Below are 20,338 nucleotides of genomic sequence, written 5' to 3'. Positions count from 1 at the left end.
AGGAACTTCCCACGCGGTTCTGGATGCTCGCAGGGAAGCCAGTAAACACTTGGCGCGCTGCTCCTGCACTGTCCTTGACCTTCCCAAGCCAGCGGTTTATGTGTAAACCTGGGCCTTTTCATTGCTGGGAGCATATTCCCATAAAGTACGAAGGAAATGCATGAAAATATTTTTAAGCAATCCAAATAGCTTTTAATATGAGATAGTTTTGCAATTGTTTTTCAGTAAGAGGAATAAAAGGAATAGAATACATAGTAACAACTTTACTGAACAATTAATAAGGATTAATCTTAACAAAAACTCCATGGATTAGATGCTGTATTATCCACCCCTTAACTAATCTCCCATAGACCCCTAATTCAAGTTCTTCCAGGTAGTCAAAAGTAGGGCAGAAGTTTCTCCTGAGCCTGAAGCTAAAGTTGTCTTTAGCTCAATACAATCCACATACCACCAAGCACATCTTGGGGTGACTATCTCTGAACCTGCACAATAACTAAAATACAAAGAAGTTAACTTTTCGTCCATGATTGCAAAGAAAGTTGTAGAGCTGGAGTGTGAACTGATATTATATTGTACAGCTTTCCTGTATCTTTTCCCAGAGAATGATATCGTTACTGTGATCATTCTCACACATTTTGGGAAGCTATTACTTAACTTTGGATCTTCAGTTGGAGACAGCGAATCTTTGTGACTTGGTAGCATTATCTTCCTTTACATTATTTGTCAAATATAAGATAAAAGGAATGCCAACATACAAAATGAATACTTCAACTCAACTTTAAGCCAAACCCTTGTTTTTCCTAAAGTTTCCCTTACTTATGTGTTAACTTGTTATTACGTTTTGTTGGCAGCTGTGGGAGATTGTTTTTTTCAAACTAGCCACACCTATAGCTCCACAAGCCATCTTTCAATGTGACTGATGCTTACTCCTCCAACCAGAAGTGGGGTCTGTGTTCTCTCCCCTAAAATCTGGGCAGGGACTACTGACTGCCTCCACCATGGAGTATGGCAGGAGTGAGGTTATGTGATTTTTTAGGTCAGGTCCAGCCACAAATATGGATAAAAAGCCCTTAGATGATTCCAGTTCCCAGCCTTCAACCCTTCTAGTTGAGCCCCCACGCATTATTGAGCAAAGACAAGCTGTCCCTCTTGTGCCCTGTCTAAATTCATGATCCACGAAAAAAAAAATAATAATAAAATGAATAAATGTCGATTGCTGTTTTAAACTACTGTGTTTTGGGATAACTTTTTTACATAGCAATAGATAAATACAGCACATCTATCTTTAATGTCCCTGTCACCCCAGGTTGGTCCCTTAAAGCAATGTGTGATTCCTTTATCCACCAGATCCTCTATATTCAATAGGTCACCAAGTCTTGACCTTGAATGTCACATCCATGCCTTCTTTCTTGGAGACCCTACTCTAGGCCAAGAACAAACATTTTTATAACTATTGCTTCAATAGCTATTGAAAAGAAATCATTATGATGTGTATTAGTGCTTAAGCTGTGTGTGTGTGTGTATAATGTACAAAGTATATTAGATCTTTTTAAAAGCTGAAACTTTAAACAAATAACAAAATTAAACAGCTTGTCTGGCATAATAGAGATTACCAGTTGTGAGAGGCCAAGGCTGATGACTAGACTAGAGGTTCAAACAGCAAAAGACAAAGAGAATCCCCCCCACCCCACCGTGGGGACTCAAGCCCTACACCAAGAGAGGGGCCTTGGCTTTACACAGGAAAGAACTGAAGAGCAAGCAAGTTAAAGGAATGTTTATTAGAGAAGGAATAACGCTCCATAAACAAAGCGTGGTTTCCTCTGAGTCAGAGAATGAGACCCCTAACATCTAAAGAGCTGGGTTTATATATGTTATTTTAGTTTCTATGGAAAATTATTGATTGTAGGGGGTAAAGAATGGAATGAATGGTTGAGTTTATCTTTAACTTGTGCAAGGTACAGCTTAAAGTTTTTGCTTTCCTGTTTTCCTTTCCTAGTATGGGCAAGAGTTAAAGGTATGGGTAAACAGTTGTTAGCAATCTCTGCAGGAATCTTCCTTTGTTCTGTAGGTTCCTTGTGGTCTGGCTTTAAGGCTAATCTGCCAGTTTCTGAGTCTATTTGCAAGTAGTAGGCTCTCAATTCCACTTGGTTTAATATTTATTTAACCAATCTGTGTAGCTCTCATGCCTCTTTTTTATATGTCATAATCATAGCTACTTATATAGTTCTTAGTATGAGGCAGTTCTTTCACGGTTTGTTTAATCCTCACAAAATCCCAATAAATTAGAGATTATTATTATCCACATTTTATAGATAAGGAAACTCAGATACAGAAGTTATATAATTTGTCCATTGCAAAACAAGTATTTAGTAACAGAGCTGCAATTTGAATCTAGGCACTAGGCTTTTAACCTTTACACTAGTTTTACCTTAAGACTTACTTTAGAAGCAGCCTTGATTGGACAATTCTGCCATCAAAAGCACTTCCACTATGGAAATATTGCCACTATGTTGGACAGGACAGCTTCTAAAGAAGTTCAAAGAGACCTAGGAGGTAGGTGGGGGACGAGAGCAATTTTTTTCCTGAGCTATGGCAGACAACTGCTCTTCTAAACTAAACTGCAAAAAATTAGAGCAGCTTCATCACAAATACAGTTAATAATTCCATTTAAGAATCTAGAAATTTGAAATTTTAAGATTTTATGTAGAAAATGGGGGTGGGGGGGACTGAATCCAGAATAATTATAGCACTCAAGTAGTCTGTACTTGGGGCAGTTTAGACTCCTAAATAAAAACTAATTCTGATCTTTATTTACATTTGTCAGAAAGAAAAATGGGAACCAATTTAGGATTAAAATATATAATTGGAAGTCAGAGCAGAGAGGCAATTGTTGAGGGTATTAAGTGGATGAGATTACCCAAAGAATAGTCTCTATATAGAGAAATTTTGGGAAGACCTGTGCTCAGGTGGAGGAAGAGGACACAACAAAGCAGATGGAGCAAGAATTGTGAAGAGAAAGGTAGCAGAGAACCAGATTACTCTGTGATGTGCTGCATCCTCCACCCCTACTTTTTAAAAAATCTGTAAATGATCTCCTATTCACCCTCAACTTGTGAAGTCATGATCACCCTGGAGAGTGGAACCAAAACAAACAGAAGGACACTAAATGTTTTATTCTAAAATTCTAAAGTCATAGTTTAGGTGACTTTATGTTAGGTTACAAGAACAATTTAAAAATCCATTTTTCCTACTGCCACCCAATACTTGTTATGTAGAACTCAGGGAAGAAAGGCTAGGGTTGGAGAAAAAAACCAGAGGATTAGCCATTGATGAGTGTCCTTGCGACAAGCCCTTGGTCCTTGTCTTCTCCTGCAGCCCATCCACAGGGGAGTGTGACATAAGAACCCCTGCCCCGTTACACACATGCACATCATGTATCTGCACACACACACACACACACACACACACACACACACATTAAATTCAGTTTTATGAGAGTAGATCTAATTTCTCCAAAAAAGAGGCCCACATGAGACCAAAGGTTAAATAGATTGAGGTGGCTGCTTAGGATGCTTGCATACAAGGGGCCTAAGGTAGCCTCACAGAAAGCCTCCAATGCCCAAAAAAGTCCCCCCAACAGCTGAGTGATTTTCCTCTTGTAGCTGTGAGGAGTAGAGAAGTTAGCTAGAGCTGGTGGTTCTCAAGAGGCCCCACTCTTGGGAAATCGGGCCTCACAATACAAGTCAATGTGGAGGTGCAGCGGACAATGCCTGGTTCTGAGGTAGACTAGGACGGAAGGGGCAAAGGGAACAAACCTGAAAGTCACAGAGCTTAAACCTAAAATTTATGAAAAGATAACCAAATCTGACTGAGTTTAGGTAAAAATGACTAGATTAAAATTTCTTCCATGAGATAGAAATGGAGTGTTGGAATTAAAAAAAGAAAATTAAGTATATCTGAATTTGTAGCTTTTAGTTATCATTCTTGCCACAGTAGGTAACATTGTGTCTAGATATAGTTTTTACTGAAGAGCTAAATCCTTTGAAATGCAGCGCCTCTTAATTTCTAACCACACTTGTTACAAATCTAGCCAATATCTCTCTAGTGTAGGTGGAGACTTCTGATTTGAACGGTATATTTAGTTAGTAGTCTTGGTAAAATTTTTGGCCCCTTCCTCTCTATAAATGCCCACAACTACAATCATAAGCCCCAGAATGGCTTTCTAAACATAGAGCTAATTTTAGGAAGATTATAAAAATACTTTCCACAGCAGAAAACAAATTAGAAAATAAAAAAATTTTTAAGAGAAATTTAGAAAAAATTTGGGTATTAGATTCATAATACAAGTATCTTTGTTATTCACTTCTAATTAAGTTCTATAACCAGTAACTTCTATCGTAGTTAGTGTATTGGAATAACTCATTGTACTAGATTGAATAGTGTCCCCCAAAAGCCCGACCCCCATACCTGTGAATATGACTTTATTTGGAAATAGGGTCTTTGCAACGTAATCAAGTAAGGATGAAGTCATACTGGATAAGGATGGGCCCCTAAGTTCAATGACTGGTATCCTTATAAAGAGAAGACAGAGAGACAGACATAGGAGAAAAAGCCACGTGGAGATGAAGGCAGAGACGGGAGTGATGCGTCTACAAAAACGAGAAATGCCAAGGAGTCCCGGCAACCATCGAGGCTAGGAGAGGAGGCACGGAACAGGTCCTCCCCTAGAACGCACAGAAGAGACCAACCTTGCCAACACCTTGATCTCAGACATCTAGCCTCCAGAACTGTGACAGAATAAGTTTCTGTAGTCTGAAGCCACCCAGTATGTGGTAATTTGTTACGGCAGCCATAGGAAACAAAAATACATATCCTGGGTCGAATTGCATATGCCATTTCCTTACTTTTTCTATTTACCGTATATGCCCCATAAAACATCTCTTTCCTTGAAGTCCTAGGAAGAACACAATATCAAGAGAGCAGCTTCAGTAGACATATGGAAATGTTTGTACCCCATTGTTGAAATAAATTTCTAGGCCCAAAATGGAGCCACTCCTGCCCAGGGTGCCAGTCAGCAAACTGAAACTTAGGTAACTTTTGCGTCCCTGTAAATGTTCCGCTTGGCCAGAAGTGCAGTATGTGCAGCCAGCCAATTCTCAACTGCAAGCATCTGTAATGATTTCCTTGTTCTAAATAAGGTCAGATATGCACCCCCAGTCAATCAATTTAAGCCAAATACTTTATATGTTCCCTGATTGATACTCTTTCCTGTTCCCTAACCTCCAAGCCAATTGTGCCGTTTCCACATTGCTGCTTCTAAAACTTAAAAATTTGCTCTTGCCCCAAATCCCTTGGGAAGCGTGTTCTGCTGCTTGTGAGGCAACGTACTCCCCCAATCTATGGATTGTTTTTCCTTGAATAAGGACATCAAACTTGCTAATAAATTGTTTTGTCATTTGACACCTCGGTTCTGAGTAAGAAAATGATTACAATAGGCAGATACACAAACAATAGTAGACAGTTCCTAAAATTAACTTTCATATGATTTATCTTGGGATCTAGAACAAAAAGATACAAAGGAAGATAATATTACGAAGGTCTTAATGAGTGTAAGACAAAAGTCCTATTCATCCAGACAATGTTTGGGCTTGTTACATGTTCCTTCACCTTCAGACAATGTGGTTTTGTCAATAGTGGTTCCCAGGCCTCGCAATTCAATTTTACAAATAGTGGGACCATAACTGAGCAAGGAACTGCACTAGAAAGTGGGGGAAATGTTAAAATGAAAATACTTTCCCTGTGTTTATGCTTTAGATTTGGAGTGATCCCTCAGCCATAGCCTAAAGGGAATGATCCAGTTCACATCTCAAGCCTCAGGCTCAATTAAGAGAAAGATTGAGGATAGGCCAGGGATCCAGAAGGGCCACAGATTTAAAGCAAACGTAATCTTACTGACCACCACTTAACACTCTGTACACTTACTCTTCTTCGAAGCAGGCCAAGAAGCAGTCAGGGAGCTAGTCCTCACATACCTCAGATGGTATAAGCATACTATGAAATTCTTTTTCAATTCAGTGAACACAGAAGGTAAACAAATGTCAGATTCCAGACATAATAATAAGTGGAATCATATCGTAATGTCAGGAGGGAAGCAAGAGAGATTACATCAAGGTTGCTAACCTGAGAGACTGAGATAGTTACTAAGTGGAACAAGTTTGACAGATGATGAGATGTTCAAGAAATACGTTGATCTTGGGAGGGAAAGCCTGAATTGGAGACAGTCTGGAGCATCAACATGCAGACAGTGGTTGAAGCCAGAAAAGAGCGTGCAGCTCAGCAAGTGTAGAAAACAGAGGTGGAATCCTGAGGTGTGAAGGCAGAAAAAGGGCCAGAGAATGAGACTGAGAGAAAGCTGAGAGAGAGAAGCGTGAGAAGAATGGTATCTTTGAAGCTAAGGGCTGAAACAAATTCAATAACTAGGGGTGTTCAAGGTGCAAATGCTATATGGAGATAGAGTAAAAGGAAGATTGAAAATGAACTTCCCATTAACCAACAGGAAGGTCACTGACAAGCTGGGCGAGAGGCCCAGTGGGGACATAACCAACAAGCATCAAGTAGAACGAGAGACGCTGTGGACTACTCTATCATAAGTTTAGCAAAGAATGGAGGAAGAAAGAAAATAAGGTCATAGCATGATCAAGGTAGAGGGAGGAATTTTTTTAAAGGATGGTGGATACTTGAATACATTTGTAAGCAAGTGGTTCTCAAACTTTAGTTTGCATCGCCATCACCTACAGGGCTTATTAAAATTCAGATTGCTGGGCCCAACCTGAAGAGTTCTGAATCAGTAGGTCTGGAGTAGCGCTCAAGAAACTTGTATTTCCAACAAGCTCTCAAGTAATGATAATGCTGCTGCTCTGTAGACCCAAAACTTTGAGAACCCCTGTTGTAGGCTAAGGAGGAAATCACCAAAGGAAGGATATAGATACAGGAAACGTAGATATTTTTAGAGCAAGACAAAGGAGGCAGGAGAAGGGGTTCAGTGAAAAGGTAAAATAGTTGGCCTTGAGTAAGAAGTGAGGTCATCTCCTTCCCGAGACAGGCATCAGATGAAGACGTGCACTGTCAGAGGTAAAGTTTAGAGGTGGAGAGAAGGCAAGTTATGAAAGTTCATGCTCAAAGGCCTTATTTTTTCTGCTTGTTTTCTCAAAGCAAGGTCATCTGAGAATGGAGGTGGTAAGGTGGCGGGTGGGGGGAATCACACATTTAGCAGCCATAGGAAAATGACCTTGGAAAGGTGTTCCCAAGCCCCACTCTTTCTTATAGGTACAGTAATTATGGTCTCTTAACAAGGGGTGTGAATTTTTAAACTTGGCTCATTGCAAAGTTGGCTCTGTCCTCAAACTTCTTTGCCATTGAAGGTAGTGTGGAATTTTACCCCCTCGCTGGCTATTTTAACTTTTTGGTTGTTTTCAGTTTTTAGCTGTTATACTGTGATGTGCCCAGGAAAGCTTTAATTGGCATTTATCCTGCTTGGTTCTCAAAGAGATGCCTGAATTTAAGAGTCAGTATCTTTATCAATTTTGGAAATTTCTGGTCGATAGCTCTTCAATTATTGCTTATGCCCTCCTTTCTATCCTCTATGATTCCAACTACACATTGTTATAGATATTTTACCATTTCTCAGATGACAATGTCCATCTATTTGTCCATTAATACTTATTACCTTTTTAAGATTATTATTGAGATATAATTCACACCATACAATTCATCCATTTAAAATGTGCAATTCAATGTCTTTTAAGTATATTCATAAAGTTGTGCAACCATCATAATAAAATTTGAAAACATTTTCAATACTCCAAAAAGAAACCCCATACTCATTAGCAGTTAAATCTCGTTCTCTACCTGCCCCTTCCTCTCAGGTCCTGGCTTCAGCTAATCTTCCTGTCACTATGGATTTCTTTATTCTGGACATCTCATACAGATGGAATCACACAACATGTGGTCTTCTGTGACTGATTTCTTTTACTTAGCGTAACGCGTTTCAGTTTTGTCCACATCATAGCATGTATCAATAGTTCATTCCTTTCCAAAACATATTTATCTTTCTATTGTGGTAAAAATAAGCATTTTAACCATTTTTTATGTGTACATTCAGTGGCATTCAATGTTCTGCAAATATCGCCACTATCAATGTCCAGAACTTTTTCATTATCCTAAACAGAAACCCTATGCCCATTAAACAATAACTTTCCCCTCTCCCTACCCCGTCCCTGGTTCCCACTGCTTTCAATCATCAACCACCTGTGAAGAAATATCTTTAGTATCAGCCTGCCTCAGTAACCACAGAACAATATAGGAAAAACTGCATATACCATTAAATGAAAATAGCAAAACTCAGTAACACCCAGAGAAAGTCTCTCGTCATTCTTTAGACAAACAGCCAAACACTAGATTAAGTTTGGATCAGTACTTGTGACATTAGGTCATTACCAACCCAGAGAACAAACTGCTATTCTCTTTCCTCACTCTAGGATCTAACGAAGATTTTTAATCTTGGGTGTTGGAACACTTAAAATTTATACAGAGCATTGTTTGTATCTTTATATGCCTTTTTCTTGAATCAGATCCTCATAAAAGTCTGCGACTCAACAGTCTGAGACCCCTGCTCCAGACTGTCCATTGTTCAAAACAGAAGTTTAGTGACATGTTAACGTCCGTGTTTGAATTTACAGCCTAGAAAAAGCAACTACAAAATAGTCTTCCCATTTAAAACTTAAAATACTGAACTCTACCCTGTTCACAAGAACATATACTCTTACTCATTCGATCCACATTTAAGTAAGTGCCTACTATGTTTCTACTATGTGCCGGACAGGTTTTTATATTGTTTTAGCAGAATTAGATCCAACTTTTGATATTTTGGGGATTGAGAAAAATAACAAATTCCTAGGAACACTTCCCAGGGCCTTGGAAGGAGCCTGTGCAAGCAAAGAGCCCAGAAGCTTAAGCTGAATGGTAAATGTCTCTAGGTTCTGATGAATCTTACACTGAGATTGTACTTTCTTGTTTTCATTTCCAAGTCAGTTCTCTTAAGCCTCAAATCCCAGTTAAAGTCCAAGGTTTAGCTCAGAGTCATTATAAAATCCCATAGACTGTCTCCCCAAAAGATATATGTTGAAACTTAATACAATGTGATGTTATTGGGGCGGGGAGAGCTTTGCTTTTAGAGGTCACTAGGACATAACCTCATGAATTTAAATATTTCAAAGTTTGCAAATACATACAAAACATGAAATAATTTATATTTTTTACTTTTATCTGATGTAAAATTTGGGTTACGACAACGACTATCTAAACTGATGAATGAATGCATTAATTACTGTTATGTTTATTATGTCTGACCTCTTCTAAGCATGACAGACACATGCTATCATGAATGGAAAAGCTATATTCCTGAAAACTTTCATTTTGCGCTAAAATTTGAAATATAAAAGAAGTGAGTTACTTTTCATATTTCTGATTCTTAAGGCTGGCTGAGATTTACTACTTCACGAATTATAAAATTTTTAATTAAACTCTTAGAAACTTTTACAGTAGAACATCAATATTTTCTGGGTAGGTGAAATCTTTTATATTACATTTTTATTTTGCAAGAAAATAAATTATACAACTTAAAAAATAAAATCCAAAAATTAAGCAGTTCATCAAAATATTTCAGCCTACTGCATACAGAAACTGCTACCATTTAAAATTGTACAGCATTATTATCTTGGTATGTAGTGGCACACATTCAAAATCGTATATACCATACGAGGAGATTACAACTTAGGAACTCAAATTTGTTCAACACTCCAGACAACATATATAGTGTAGATGACAGGAAAGCTCTCATGTAATGTTTATTTCACAAATATGATCTTGGAAGAGTTTATAAGATAGCATCCCAGTCATTTACATGAAAATAGAAAAACCAGCTTGAGTTTAAGATAGCAAATCTTTCTGGAAAACTAGCAAATCTTTCACCCAAATTGAATTTTTAAAATCTGCCCTTTGAGCAGGGCTAATGAACTCCTACTGCAAATAATGCAAAATACTTTTAAGCTACCCCAGTCATATTTTGTATTAAATTTAATAAAAAGCAAAAACAAGAAAGCTAACATTTCATTTTTGGAAATTTTAACATTTACGCACAAAATAAGAGTCAGAGAATTAAACAGATTGACAGAATACAGGGACCCCTCCAATAAATGTAAAATTGGAAGACTTCAGAATTTACTTCAAGATCCTCATTAAATTATTGGAACAGTAATGGTTTAATATTTATTTCATTGTAAGCATTAAAATTGTTCTATATTTTTACTTTGTAAATTTTATATCATGTCTTTTTTACTTTGACAATGAGATGGCAACAGAAGTTAACATTTTCCAGATGGCTTCATCTTGAAATTAAAGATGAATGTTTGAAGCTTAAATTAACCCCTGAAGAGCCTATTGCCATACTACTCATGGCGGGGAAAAAAGTACATATTCATCCCAGCTCGGATAGCACTGATTTTAAGTGCACATTATAGAAAAGGGACCCAATAAAGGATACTATCTGTGATTCTGTCTTTAGCAAATTGCTGGTATGTTTTTTTTTTTTTCAGATTTTTTATTTAAATAAGCAAATCTATCGTCAAAATGTATTTAAAGAAAATTCAATAATGATATAGGCACCTTGTCAACTAAATGGTTTTCATAAACATCAAAAAGTAGTTAAACTTTTATGTACATAACAAAAAAAATGATGAAAACTGTGAGTCTATTACTGCTGTTCTATTTCCCAAAATACAATTAGGACATAATTAGCTATTAAAAAATTTATAAAATTTAATAGAAAACTTTGCTATGGATTTAGTTACCCACTTTTGCATTAAATTTGCCTTTATAAATCAAAACATCATGGCTCTCATTCTTAAATTAAATGACCCAAACAATTAGAAGTTCCAAAAAAGTTCTGAGAACAATTCTGATTTAAAACAACAAATATTAAACATTAAAAAATGGTCTGTAATATTCTCCTTCCATTGTTTCTTCCTTTGGCATTCTTGTATTAGATAAGCAAATATGCCAATACCAAACTATTTGTTAAACATAAGGACCACAATTGTCACAAATTAAAATTTATCCATTGCTAGCAGTCATTTAATTAGAGAAAATGGTGAGCACTATTTTAGTTTAACTCTTCACAATATGTTTGGTCTAATAACTGACATATACTACTACCTTAGAGCTTAAGTGTAAGATTTTAAATTAGAAACAAAATTCCAATTTCCTATGAGTTTCAGAACAGGCATTTGACTATAACCAGCAAAACTTTAAGTATTTTAAACTCGCTTTCCTTCATTCAGGAGGCAGCTCACAAAGCCTCTTGGGATTAGGGACAGATTTCATAAAATGCTCTGGAAAGCACTCTGCAATAATACTGTATGTCTTTCAATGCTCCAGCACTTTTATGTCCTACCATCTTGAAAATCATGTTTTAACTTTTACTTAATATCAAACAAGATATAAAATAATTTGCAAGAAAATTTGAAATGTGCACCATAATGAATAAAAATCCATGTTGAGTCATTCTTTCCCAATGGGGAATAAGTTCTTTTTTAAATTGTTCATGTCCTTATGTCCTAAAATCTTCACTACTCTGGGTATTCCATTACCAGCAACTAATAAGTTGCTACTTTGGATTGACTAAAAGGAACAAGTGTTGCCTTCTGAACATTTTAAAAATGTTTATTTTTAAAATATATAAATATATATGTACATATATTTGGCAAGTTTACTGTTCATAGTAAGACTGCAACAATTTTGCTTATGCTTTTTAGGTCTTAAATTGTGGTTTTTCTCTTCCTTCCAGGTGACTGACACTTATTACTTTTTAAAACAGAACGTCTTCCTTACCAGAAACCTGAGGCTACAAATCCCTAAATCAAGAGACTTTACATACCAAAATATTTCTATGCTACAGATTAAGAGATCAGTTACATAACTGTATTATGTGAGAGCAGATTTCTACCTTGTTTTTAATAAATTTGGATATGGCATAATAAATATTAGGTATATAAATATTAAGTGTGTTAGTAAACACACTTAACATATTTGTTTTGCTATTTTGACTCTGCAATCAAAATGACCTATCTCCATATTTTTTCTTTTAAACTGAAGCAACAATTAATATAAGCTTCACTTTTTCAAAACAAGCTCTCCAGCCATACAAGATTAAAAAAAAAAAAAAAGCTCATCATTTAACACCAAACAATTAAAACAGCAGTCTCCTGCTTAAAGAAAGCCAACATTTGTAAGTTGGGAAAATTTAATACCATTTTTAGGCCACCATTAAAATCCAGTTATTATACTGAAGCAGTGTTTGAACAAATAATTTGCTACTTATTAAATACTTATCGTCTCACCTACATCTGCCCTCTCCCAATGTTGTGTAGACCAGCTCACTCCTTTGATCAAAAGAAACCAAGAGTGCTATTTCTAGTTTTAATTGCATTTTTAAAACAAAACATAACAGCATTTTTCAGTGCACAAATATCTGAAGATCCTTCCTTGTGCAAGCACATTTTTGTAAGAGAGGAAAAAAAGAGAAAAAAGCAATAAGAACCCCGCCCTCATCTTTCCCAACTGTATTTCTTCAGGTGGGCATAAATCAAATTTACCTTTAAAAGTTCATAAAGGGCTCTTCATGAATGCAAGTTTCTCCACAAAACAGCATGCTGTTAAAGAGTGTGCAACATGAAGGAATGCCATCATGCTAACTAAGGTGATTGCCAAAATATAGTTGTTTTGTTACGTAAGGCAGAGATTTTAATATTTATGTAATCAAAGTCCAAATAAACCTTCCTCCAGCACAAACTGTTACAACTTTCTGCCCAAGCACTTCAAAATTTGGGTTCTTAATTTGGTCCATAATATTCAAAATTATGCCATATAGATGAAAGTGTTGATATCAGATTCATCTCTTCTGATGTATTTGTGCTCTATTAACCATTCTATTTGCTCTTTAATCATCTTCTTCTGTGGCAAGAACATGTTTTTCAAAATTTCTACTAATTCAGTCTGCAGCTGAGCATTACTAATTTTCTTTCTCATCTTCATTATTTGTATGATTGCTTCCTAAAAGAAAAAAATAAGAGCATTAATATATTAAATTATTTAAGTAAAACAAAACGAAAAATGACTTCTTATGTATTTCATCCTCTATTCAACATCTATCCAAATGATTAGCAGTCACTAGATTAATCTTGAGACCAGCATCTTTTACCTAACAAATAAAAATATCTTTTTTTCTCTCACTGTAAAAGAAAATCTGATTATAGAGATTTTGAAAAATTAGGAAAAGCAAAATTCTCTATAACTCCTCTGATGAAAGAAAACCACATTTAATGTTTTGGCCAATTCCTTTCATACACCATGTACATTAAAAAATTTATCTTACCTGTGAACACAATATGTATGTAATCTGGTATTATGTTAAAAATCAATTAAGATACAGCAAACCCCTACACATACCTTTCCCCTTGCACTGTTCTTTGTGTAGTAGCAGAGGCCAGTTGGTGTCTGTTTTAAAAAGTGATAATTACTACTGTTTATATATTTATCAGATAAGTTTTATTTTTTATATTATCTTCAGTTTGTACTGATTCAATGAAATGTTTTAACTTTCTTCAGGAATAAGCATTTTTCATCTAAGTCAATTTTATAAATATTTTCCTTGGTGGTTTCTTTAATTACTATTAAGCTTATAATAAAAATAACTAGAAAATTATCAAATATTCTTTTTTAAATTATTTTTTAGGCAAGGCAACCCTTGGTTGACGTCACAGACTGCAAGGACCTTGTCAGCTTACAATCCTTTATTTTTTTATTTTTTATGCCTACAGCACCTGGTATGCCTAGGTGGTCTCCCATCCAAGTACTAACCAGGCCCGACCCTGCTTAGCTTTCAAATATTCTTTTCTCTTGTCTTTTCCAGCTCAAGCTCTCTCCTTGGCCAGCAAAATGCATCTGTCTGTCTTGTTCAAGATTAGAATTTGTTGAAAATGAAATGTGAAAACAAAAAATGAAGCAATATTTGCTTTACCATTCAAAGTGGAGTATTGTTCTTTCCCTTTCTGACACTGCTGAGGTTGCAGGCTCGAGGCCTTTCCGCTGTGGCTGAGATACGCTACAAAATGAAGTTTTGCTGCAAAGCAATAGACTTGGAAATCAGGCACTACTCAGTAAGAGAAAAGTGCCTTCAACTTCCCCTGTATAGACATGAAGATTCTTTCACTGTCACTAGGTCAGATGAATTCCTCCCATTCTCAACATATCCAGATGCCACGATCTTGATCACAGGGATTTATGCCAAGGGTACAAATAGAAAGAAGGAGAAGTCTGTCCCTTCAGGCATTTGAAGATTATAAGAACCAAGGAAGAGAAGAGGAACAACTGTAAATGTCCCAATTTCTCCTCTTCTAGACTTGGTAAAGGTGAAGACAGTAGTTGTATTAGAGAGAGAAAAATGGAAAGCAGAGGGGCTCTGGCTCTGGTCCCCATTTAATATGCTGGAGGTCACTTGAAGAGTGGGATGATATGATGGAAATAATATGCACTCCTGAATCTCTCTCAGTTCCCACATGACACAGAGTTCAGAGCTAATGGACCTGCCACTGGGACTTTAGTGGCAGGTGAAGGTGATCCTGCAGCAGATGATAATGACAGTGTACAATGAAGGCAAAGGGGGCCACACAGAAGATATGGCATAATTTCAGAGGGCTCAAGGGCTCAGTTAAGAGCAGAGGACAGGCAGGTAGAGGAGGGAAGAGACTATGTAGCCTTTCCCAACTGGAAAAAGAATAATTATAGTTCATCTGCTATAGACATCAGCAGTAGATAGCAACAGAAAGTCAAATTCCCGTAGGTGAGAGAGAAAGCACTCCACAGCTGCTAAGAGTAAGAACCCAAGACACTGTCACAACTGTATAAATATTATAGATGATCCCTTCACTGTCACTGCAAGGTCAAATGAATTACATCTAGATGCCATTTGTGAAAATTGCAAAGAATGGGGATGGGCAGAGTAGGATCAGGGAGAAATAAGATGTCTCGGCATTACCTAAAAGGACAGCTTGGATTACTAGAATGGGCATAACTATGGATTAGTTTAAGATAAAACAAAAAAACCTTTATTTTCTCTGCGCATCTGATAGTATGACCAGTTACAATGGTCATATATTAGCTTGCAATAGGTATTCTTTATCATGGATGGAAGGTATCATAACTCTAGCTTTAAAACATTTTTTAAAATGTTCCCTAATTTCACATTACAAAGGAATTAGAAGTCTTAAATTAAAATTAAAATATGTTAATTCTAGAATTGAAATTTGTTGCTGAGATACATTTATTCAGGTATGGTCAAAGGAAGACACAACCTAAAACCAAGGTTTTGCCCAACCAACAGAATCTACCAGAGTCCGCCAAGCCATACAAACATCTCTTTCAGCAGATATGAGAATGTCATCAATACAACTTTTAAATTCCAGTAAAATGGAAAGTAACTCTTCCTTACAAAAAATTTGAATTCCTACATGTTTTTAAATTCAAAAAAAGGGGGTTTAAAGATTAAAAACAAAAACAAAAAAAACCAAAAAGCCAAAGTTTTTCAAATTTTAGACATTCTGTCTTAACATTACAAACCTGGGTTCTTAGTATTCTTAGTTGAACTATTCCTTCATTCTCTTCTTCTCTCATTCTTTCTGTAGTGAGCTGCAAGCGTCCAATCAGGTTGATTTTACCTCTTTTCTGAACTTTTGCATTTTTTCTATAAAAAACAATGCATCAATATCTTACAGAGAAAGGCCTTTTAAACATATTATAGCAACAATGTCTGAAAGAGTCAGAAATATTCTAAAAATTAATATCCAGAACTGCTTAAAGGAAAAGTAACAAATAACCAACATACAGTTTTATTTAAAATAAACCCTATGATTTCCCCAAAACACAATAAAGGCTCTGTTAATAAAACAGGGATGACTACACTCCCTGTAATAACAAAGTTAATGTAATTTATACTGCTATGGAATTGGTTAGATAATTGAAGATATATGGGTTGTATTTTAGCATTATCTTCTAACTGGATCTTAAGAAAAAAATGCTTTGCGTGGGTAAAGCCAGCTTTAAAATGTAAAAGGATGGTTTACTTTAAAGATGAAAAGCAATACAATAAAATGTCAGAACTCAAAATATATCCATGAATAATATATAAAGTAAACATCTCTAATTCATTAACATGTTTAATAAACAACTAAATGGCATAAATCTAGAGTGTGACAGCATACAGATGTTTTAAATATTACATAAGAAAAATATTTTGCTAAAAATAAAGCACTAAAATTCAAACAAGTTAGTTTTTAGATCAACCAACATAAACCTTACATTAAACTGAACTCCTGGTTCACTGAGAAGAGGGTACCTTCTGTAAAGTCTTTGGGTGAGTTGACTTGAGGTTCATATAATAAAACTTGACGTTTGAGCTTTGGGAAAGCTACTAACGACTATGAAGAATAAAGAGAAAACAATTAGCATCTATAAATAGAGTTAGATACTAATATCAATTCTCCAACATGAACAATACAGGTGAGGAAACATTATAAACACAAATTCAGAATTCAAACTTTTACTTGGTACCTCCATGACTATAACAATGAGGACAGACACAACGAGAAGAGTTGGTTATGAGGAAGTGATGAATGCTCTCTTTACAATAAGACAAGAAACTAAAAAGTCTGATTACATATGACCCACCACAAACACCACTTGCCAGTTATTTACCAACTGTTTCTCTCTAGGTAATTTAAGAGATCTATGGGGTAGGGATATAATGTAATTACAAGCAAAGGCTAAAGAGTACATTTTACGAGCCCTCAAAAGGACCAAAGTTGTCTAATCCTTAAATTTTTAGTTATCATAAAATCAATGAACAAATTCTCATTATGAAATCTTTGCCACACTCCTCACAGGTAATATTTAAATACCAACTCAATCTTTCTCTCTCTCTCTCTTTTTTTTTTTTTTGCCTTTCTCCATCTTAGAAACTTGCTTATTTTCAATTTCTTTTTTTCCATAAATACTTCTTTGGTTTATTTTTCTTGGTTAAAGTCATTTCAGAATTATGAATTTATAAAATATAAGCAAGCTAACACATATGTCCTGCTTTGTGAGAAGATACAATTTTAAAAACAGAACACATAAAAACAAACAAACCCATAATGTCCTTCTTAGCTCAGCATCGGGAAGTTCAGTTGCAAGTTTTAGATTTTCAAAGCTGATTTTCTCTCTGGGTCTTTGGTTCCACGCAAATAACACAGCCAGTTGAAACGTTGTTACCTCCAAATCATACTGACCTACTTCATTCTTAAATGTTATCTATAATAGATAAAGTAATTTAAAAAAATAAGAATCTCTTCATAATGATTACAATTTCTCTAATCTCTCTTACATGAGATTATATTTGGAAAAGATTGGTAGTTGTCTTCCAATATCCATTCTTCCTTTCTTATATGGTAATAAAATTTTTAGCAGACCTTAATGACTGTCCAGAATAAAGGCTCATCTCCCAGCTTTCTCTGGAGCAAAATTTAGCCATGTGACTGAGTTCTGGCCAATGAGATATAAGTGGAAATGATGAGGTAAACTTCTAGAAGTTGCCCTTAAAGGAACATATACTATACCCTCACCTTTCTGTTGTGCTGAAAGACACAGGAGAGATGATACTGGATTCTGCAAACAAGGGCAATACCTTAAGAATGGTGACATAACCAGAATACTATGTTCCTAACAAGTTCATGGAACAGAACCACTATATCTGCTCAAACTTTTAATGTGAGAGAAGCAAAGAGCTATCTTGTTTAAGCAACACTTATTTGGAGGCCTGCTGCTTTCAGCCAAACCAATATCTGAACTAACACAATATTTACTTACAATTCCATTTGACATGAGATGATGCCAATGTAATTTTCTACCACTATGATTTTTTTTGTAGAATTCTTCTACTTCAGGTATCAAATCTTCCAGTTCAGTAGGAAGTGAGACAAAGACTTTCTCAGAACTTCTTGACCAGGCACCAGCATTCAAAATTTTTATATTAACTGAATCAGCTATAGGCAAGAATATCGGAAAACTATAAGGTAAATAATCTTGACAATGGATAAAATTCAAAATAAATAAACATATACATACATACAAGGCAAGCTTTGATAAAAAAAAAAAAACAAGACTAAAGCTTTTGTTAAAAAGTGTCCTTTTGTTTCCAAAATAAGGGTTAGCAAATCTAAAGTCTGTTTTGCAGGATGTCTTCAAAGAATGTGGTCTTTGTAACATCTTTCTATCTATTACTGTCAAGGTTCATTTTTAATTTACTGGAAAACAAAGATTTTTTTTAAAAAGTTAAAAAATATATATATTATACACATAAATTATAAAATACCTGGTAAAGCCAATTTATTATTTTTGTGCATTTCCTTAAAAGCCTGGTTCAAATCTTCAGATACTTTTATGTCCTGAAACATTCTAGCAAGCTTGTTTACATAATCTGCAGGCATACCAACTTCCTATGAAAATGAAAGACATAAGAGGTAATAAATAATATATAATCTGATATACTGTTGGTAAAACTTTTAATGGAAAACTAAATCTTAGATGCTTTAATACAAAATTCGTCCTCTCTTATTTATTACAATATCTGTAGTCTAATACCTATTAAATTTGATTCATAAAACCAATAGGTTAGTACAGGCAATCCTGGCTTTCTTTGCACAATTCCAATATTCATGAATTTCAGTTACCATAGTATGAATAAATAGCACCAATCCCCCAACAACATAGTTCAACTTTCAGTTACCATTATATGTTAAGTGTGAGTAATGCATAAAATATAACCTTCACTTCTAGCTCCTCAATCTACAAATAATTACACAAGTAACAGAGGACATCACATCAGTGAACAATCACAATACTTCTTTCAAAATCTGTTCACCCAGACAGTAAAGCATGTAGTTTTGCTGCATCTTTGTGTTCCAGTGATAAATCTGCATGACAGTAACAAAAATAGATAATTGAAAAGAGGTAACTGGCAACAAAAATGACAGAAGTATAGTAAAGAAATGAAAATAATGCCAGAAGTGAAAACAAAACAGAACATAACAGGAGTTACAGAAGAGCCTACTCTTTTTTGGTTGTCATGTTGATACTGCCAACGTTAAAGACTTAAGTATGCAGAGCCATAGGAAGTTAGTGAAGGCAAACTGTCAACGTAAATGAGAAAAATTGTAGTGATTAAAAAAAAGGATAAGATGCCCCAGAGGAAGTGATATCAGCAAAAATTTTCACAACACTGAAAACCCAAAAGACAAAAGGCTCGAAGCTGATCTAAACTTACAGAGAGAATGACAATTCTCCAAGGCATGCAAAAGATGCTGACTCAGCATTGCAAGTTACAAGACATGAAAGCAAGCTCTAGTCAATCCACTCTTCATTTAATAACAGTAATATTGAGATAATTCATTTACCACAAAATTCACCCTTTTAAAGTGTACAATAAAGTGGATTTTTGTACAGTATTTACAGTTCTGTAACCATCGTCACTACCTAATTTTAGAACATTAGAACATTTTTATCACCCCCTAAAAAAATCTCCATACTTATTAGCAGTCATTCCCCATCATCTCCTTCCCTAGCTCTTAGGAAACAGCTAATTTACTTTCTGTCTCTACAGATTTGGCTATTTTGAACATTCTGTATTAGTGGAATCATACGATAGGTGTTTTTGTGACAGGCTTGTCAGTTAGAATGTTTTCCAAGTTATCCATGTTGTAGCTTGCATCAGTACTTCATATCTTTTTATTGCCAAATAATATGCTATGTATAAACCACATTTTATCTATGTATCAGCTGACAAATTGGGTCGTTTCCATTTTTTGGCTATTATGAATAATGCTGCTGTGAATGTTCATGTGCAAGATTTTGTGTGGTCATGTTTTCATTTCTCAAGTGGAATAACTTAAGAGTAGAATTGCTGGGTCAACTCTATATTTAACTTTTTGAGGAACTACCAAATAATTTTCTAAAAAGGTTGCACCATTTTATACTCTCACCAGCAATGCACAGGGTTACGATTTCTCTTCCTCAACAACATTTATTATTGTCTTTTTTATTTTAGCTATCCTAGTGGGAGTAAAGTGGTATCTCATTGTGGTTTTGATTTGCATTTCCCTAATGATTAATGATATTGAGCATCTTTATATTT

The 20,338-nt window shown here is 35.3% G+C and overlaps 1 protein-coding gene across 1 annotated transcript in view; it reads right to left on the bottom strand.

Moving 5' to 3' along the window:
* Positions 1-9,631: 9,631 nt before the first annotated feature.
* CUL5 (cullin 5) overlaps positions 9,632-20,338 on the bottom strand; it is an 82,720-nt gene continuing 72,013 nt past the window's right edge. Inside the window, exon 19 of the mRNA XM_039883161.1 lies at positions 9,632-13,167. Within this exon, the coding sequence (XP_039739095.1) occupies positions 12,973-13,167 (195 nt within the window). The 3' untranslated portion in view covers positions 9,632-12,972. The remainder of the gene's footprint in view (positions 13,168-20,338) is intronic.

The sequence above is a fragment of the Pteropus medius genome, unplaced genomic scaffold, assembly GCF_902729225.1.
Source record: "Pteropus medius unplaced genomic scaffold, Ma_sr-lr_union100, whole genome shotgun sequence".
NCBI lineage: Eukaryota > Metazoa > Chordata > Mammalia > Chiroptera > Pteropodidae > Pteropus > Pteropus medius.
The sequence above is the reverse complement of the archived record's forward strand: the minus strand, read 5'-3'. Positions and strand labels throughout refer to the sequence as shown.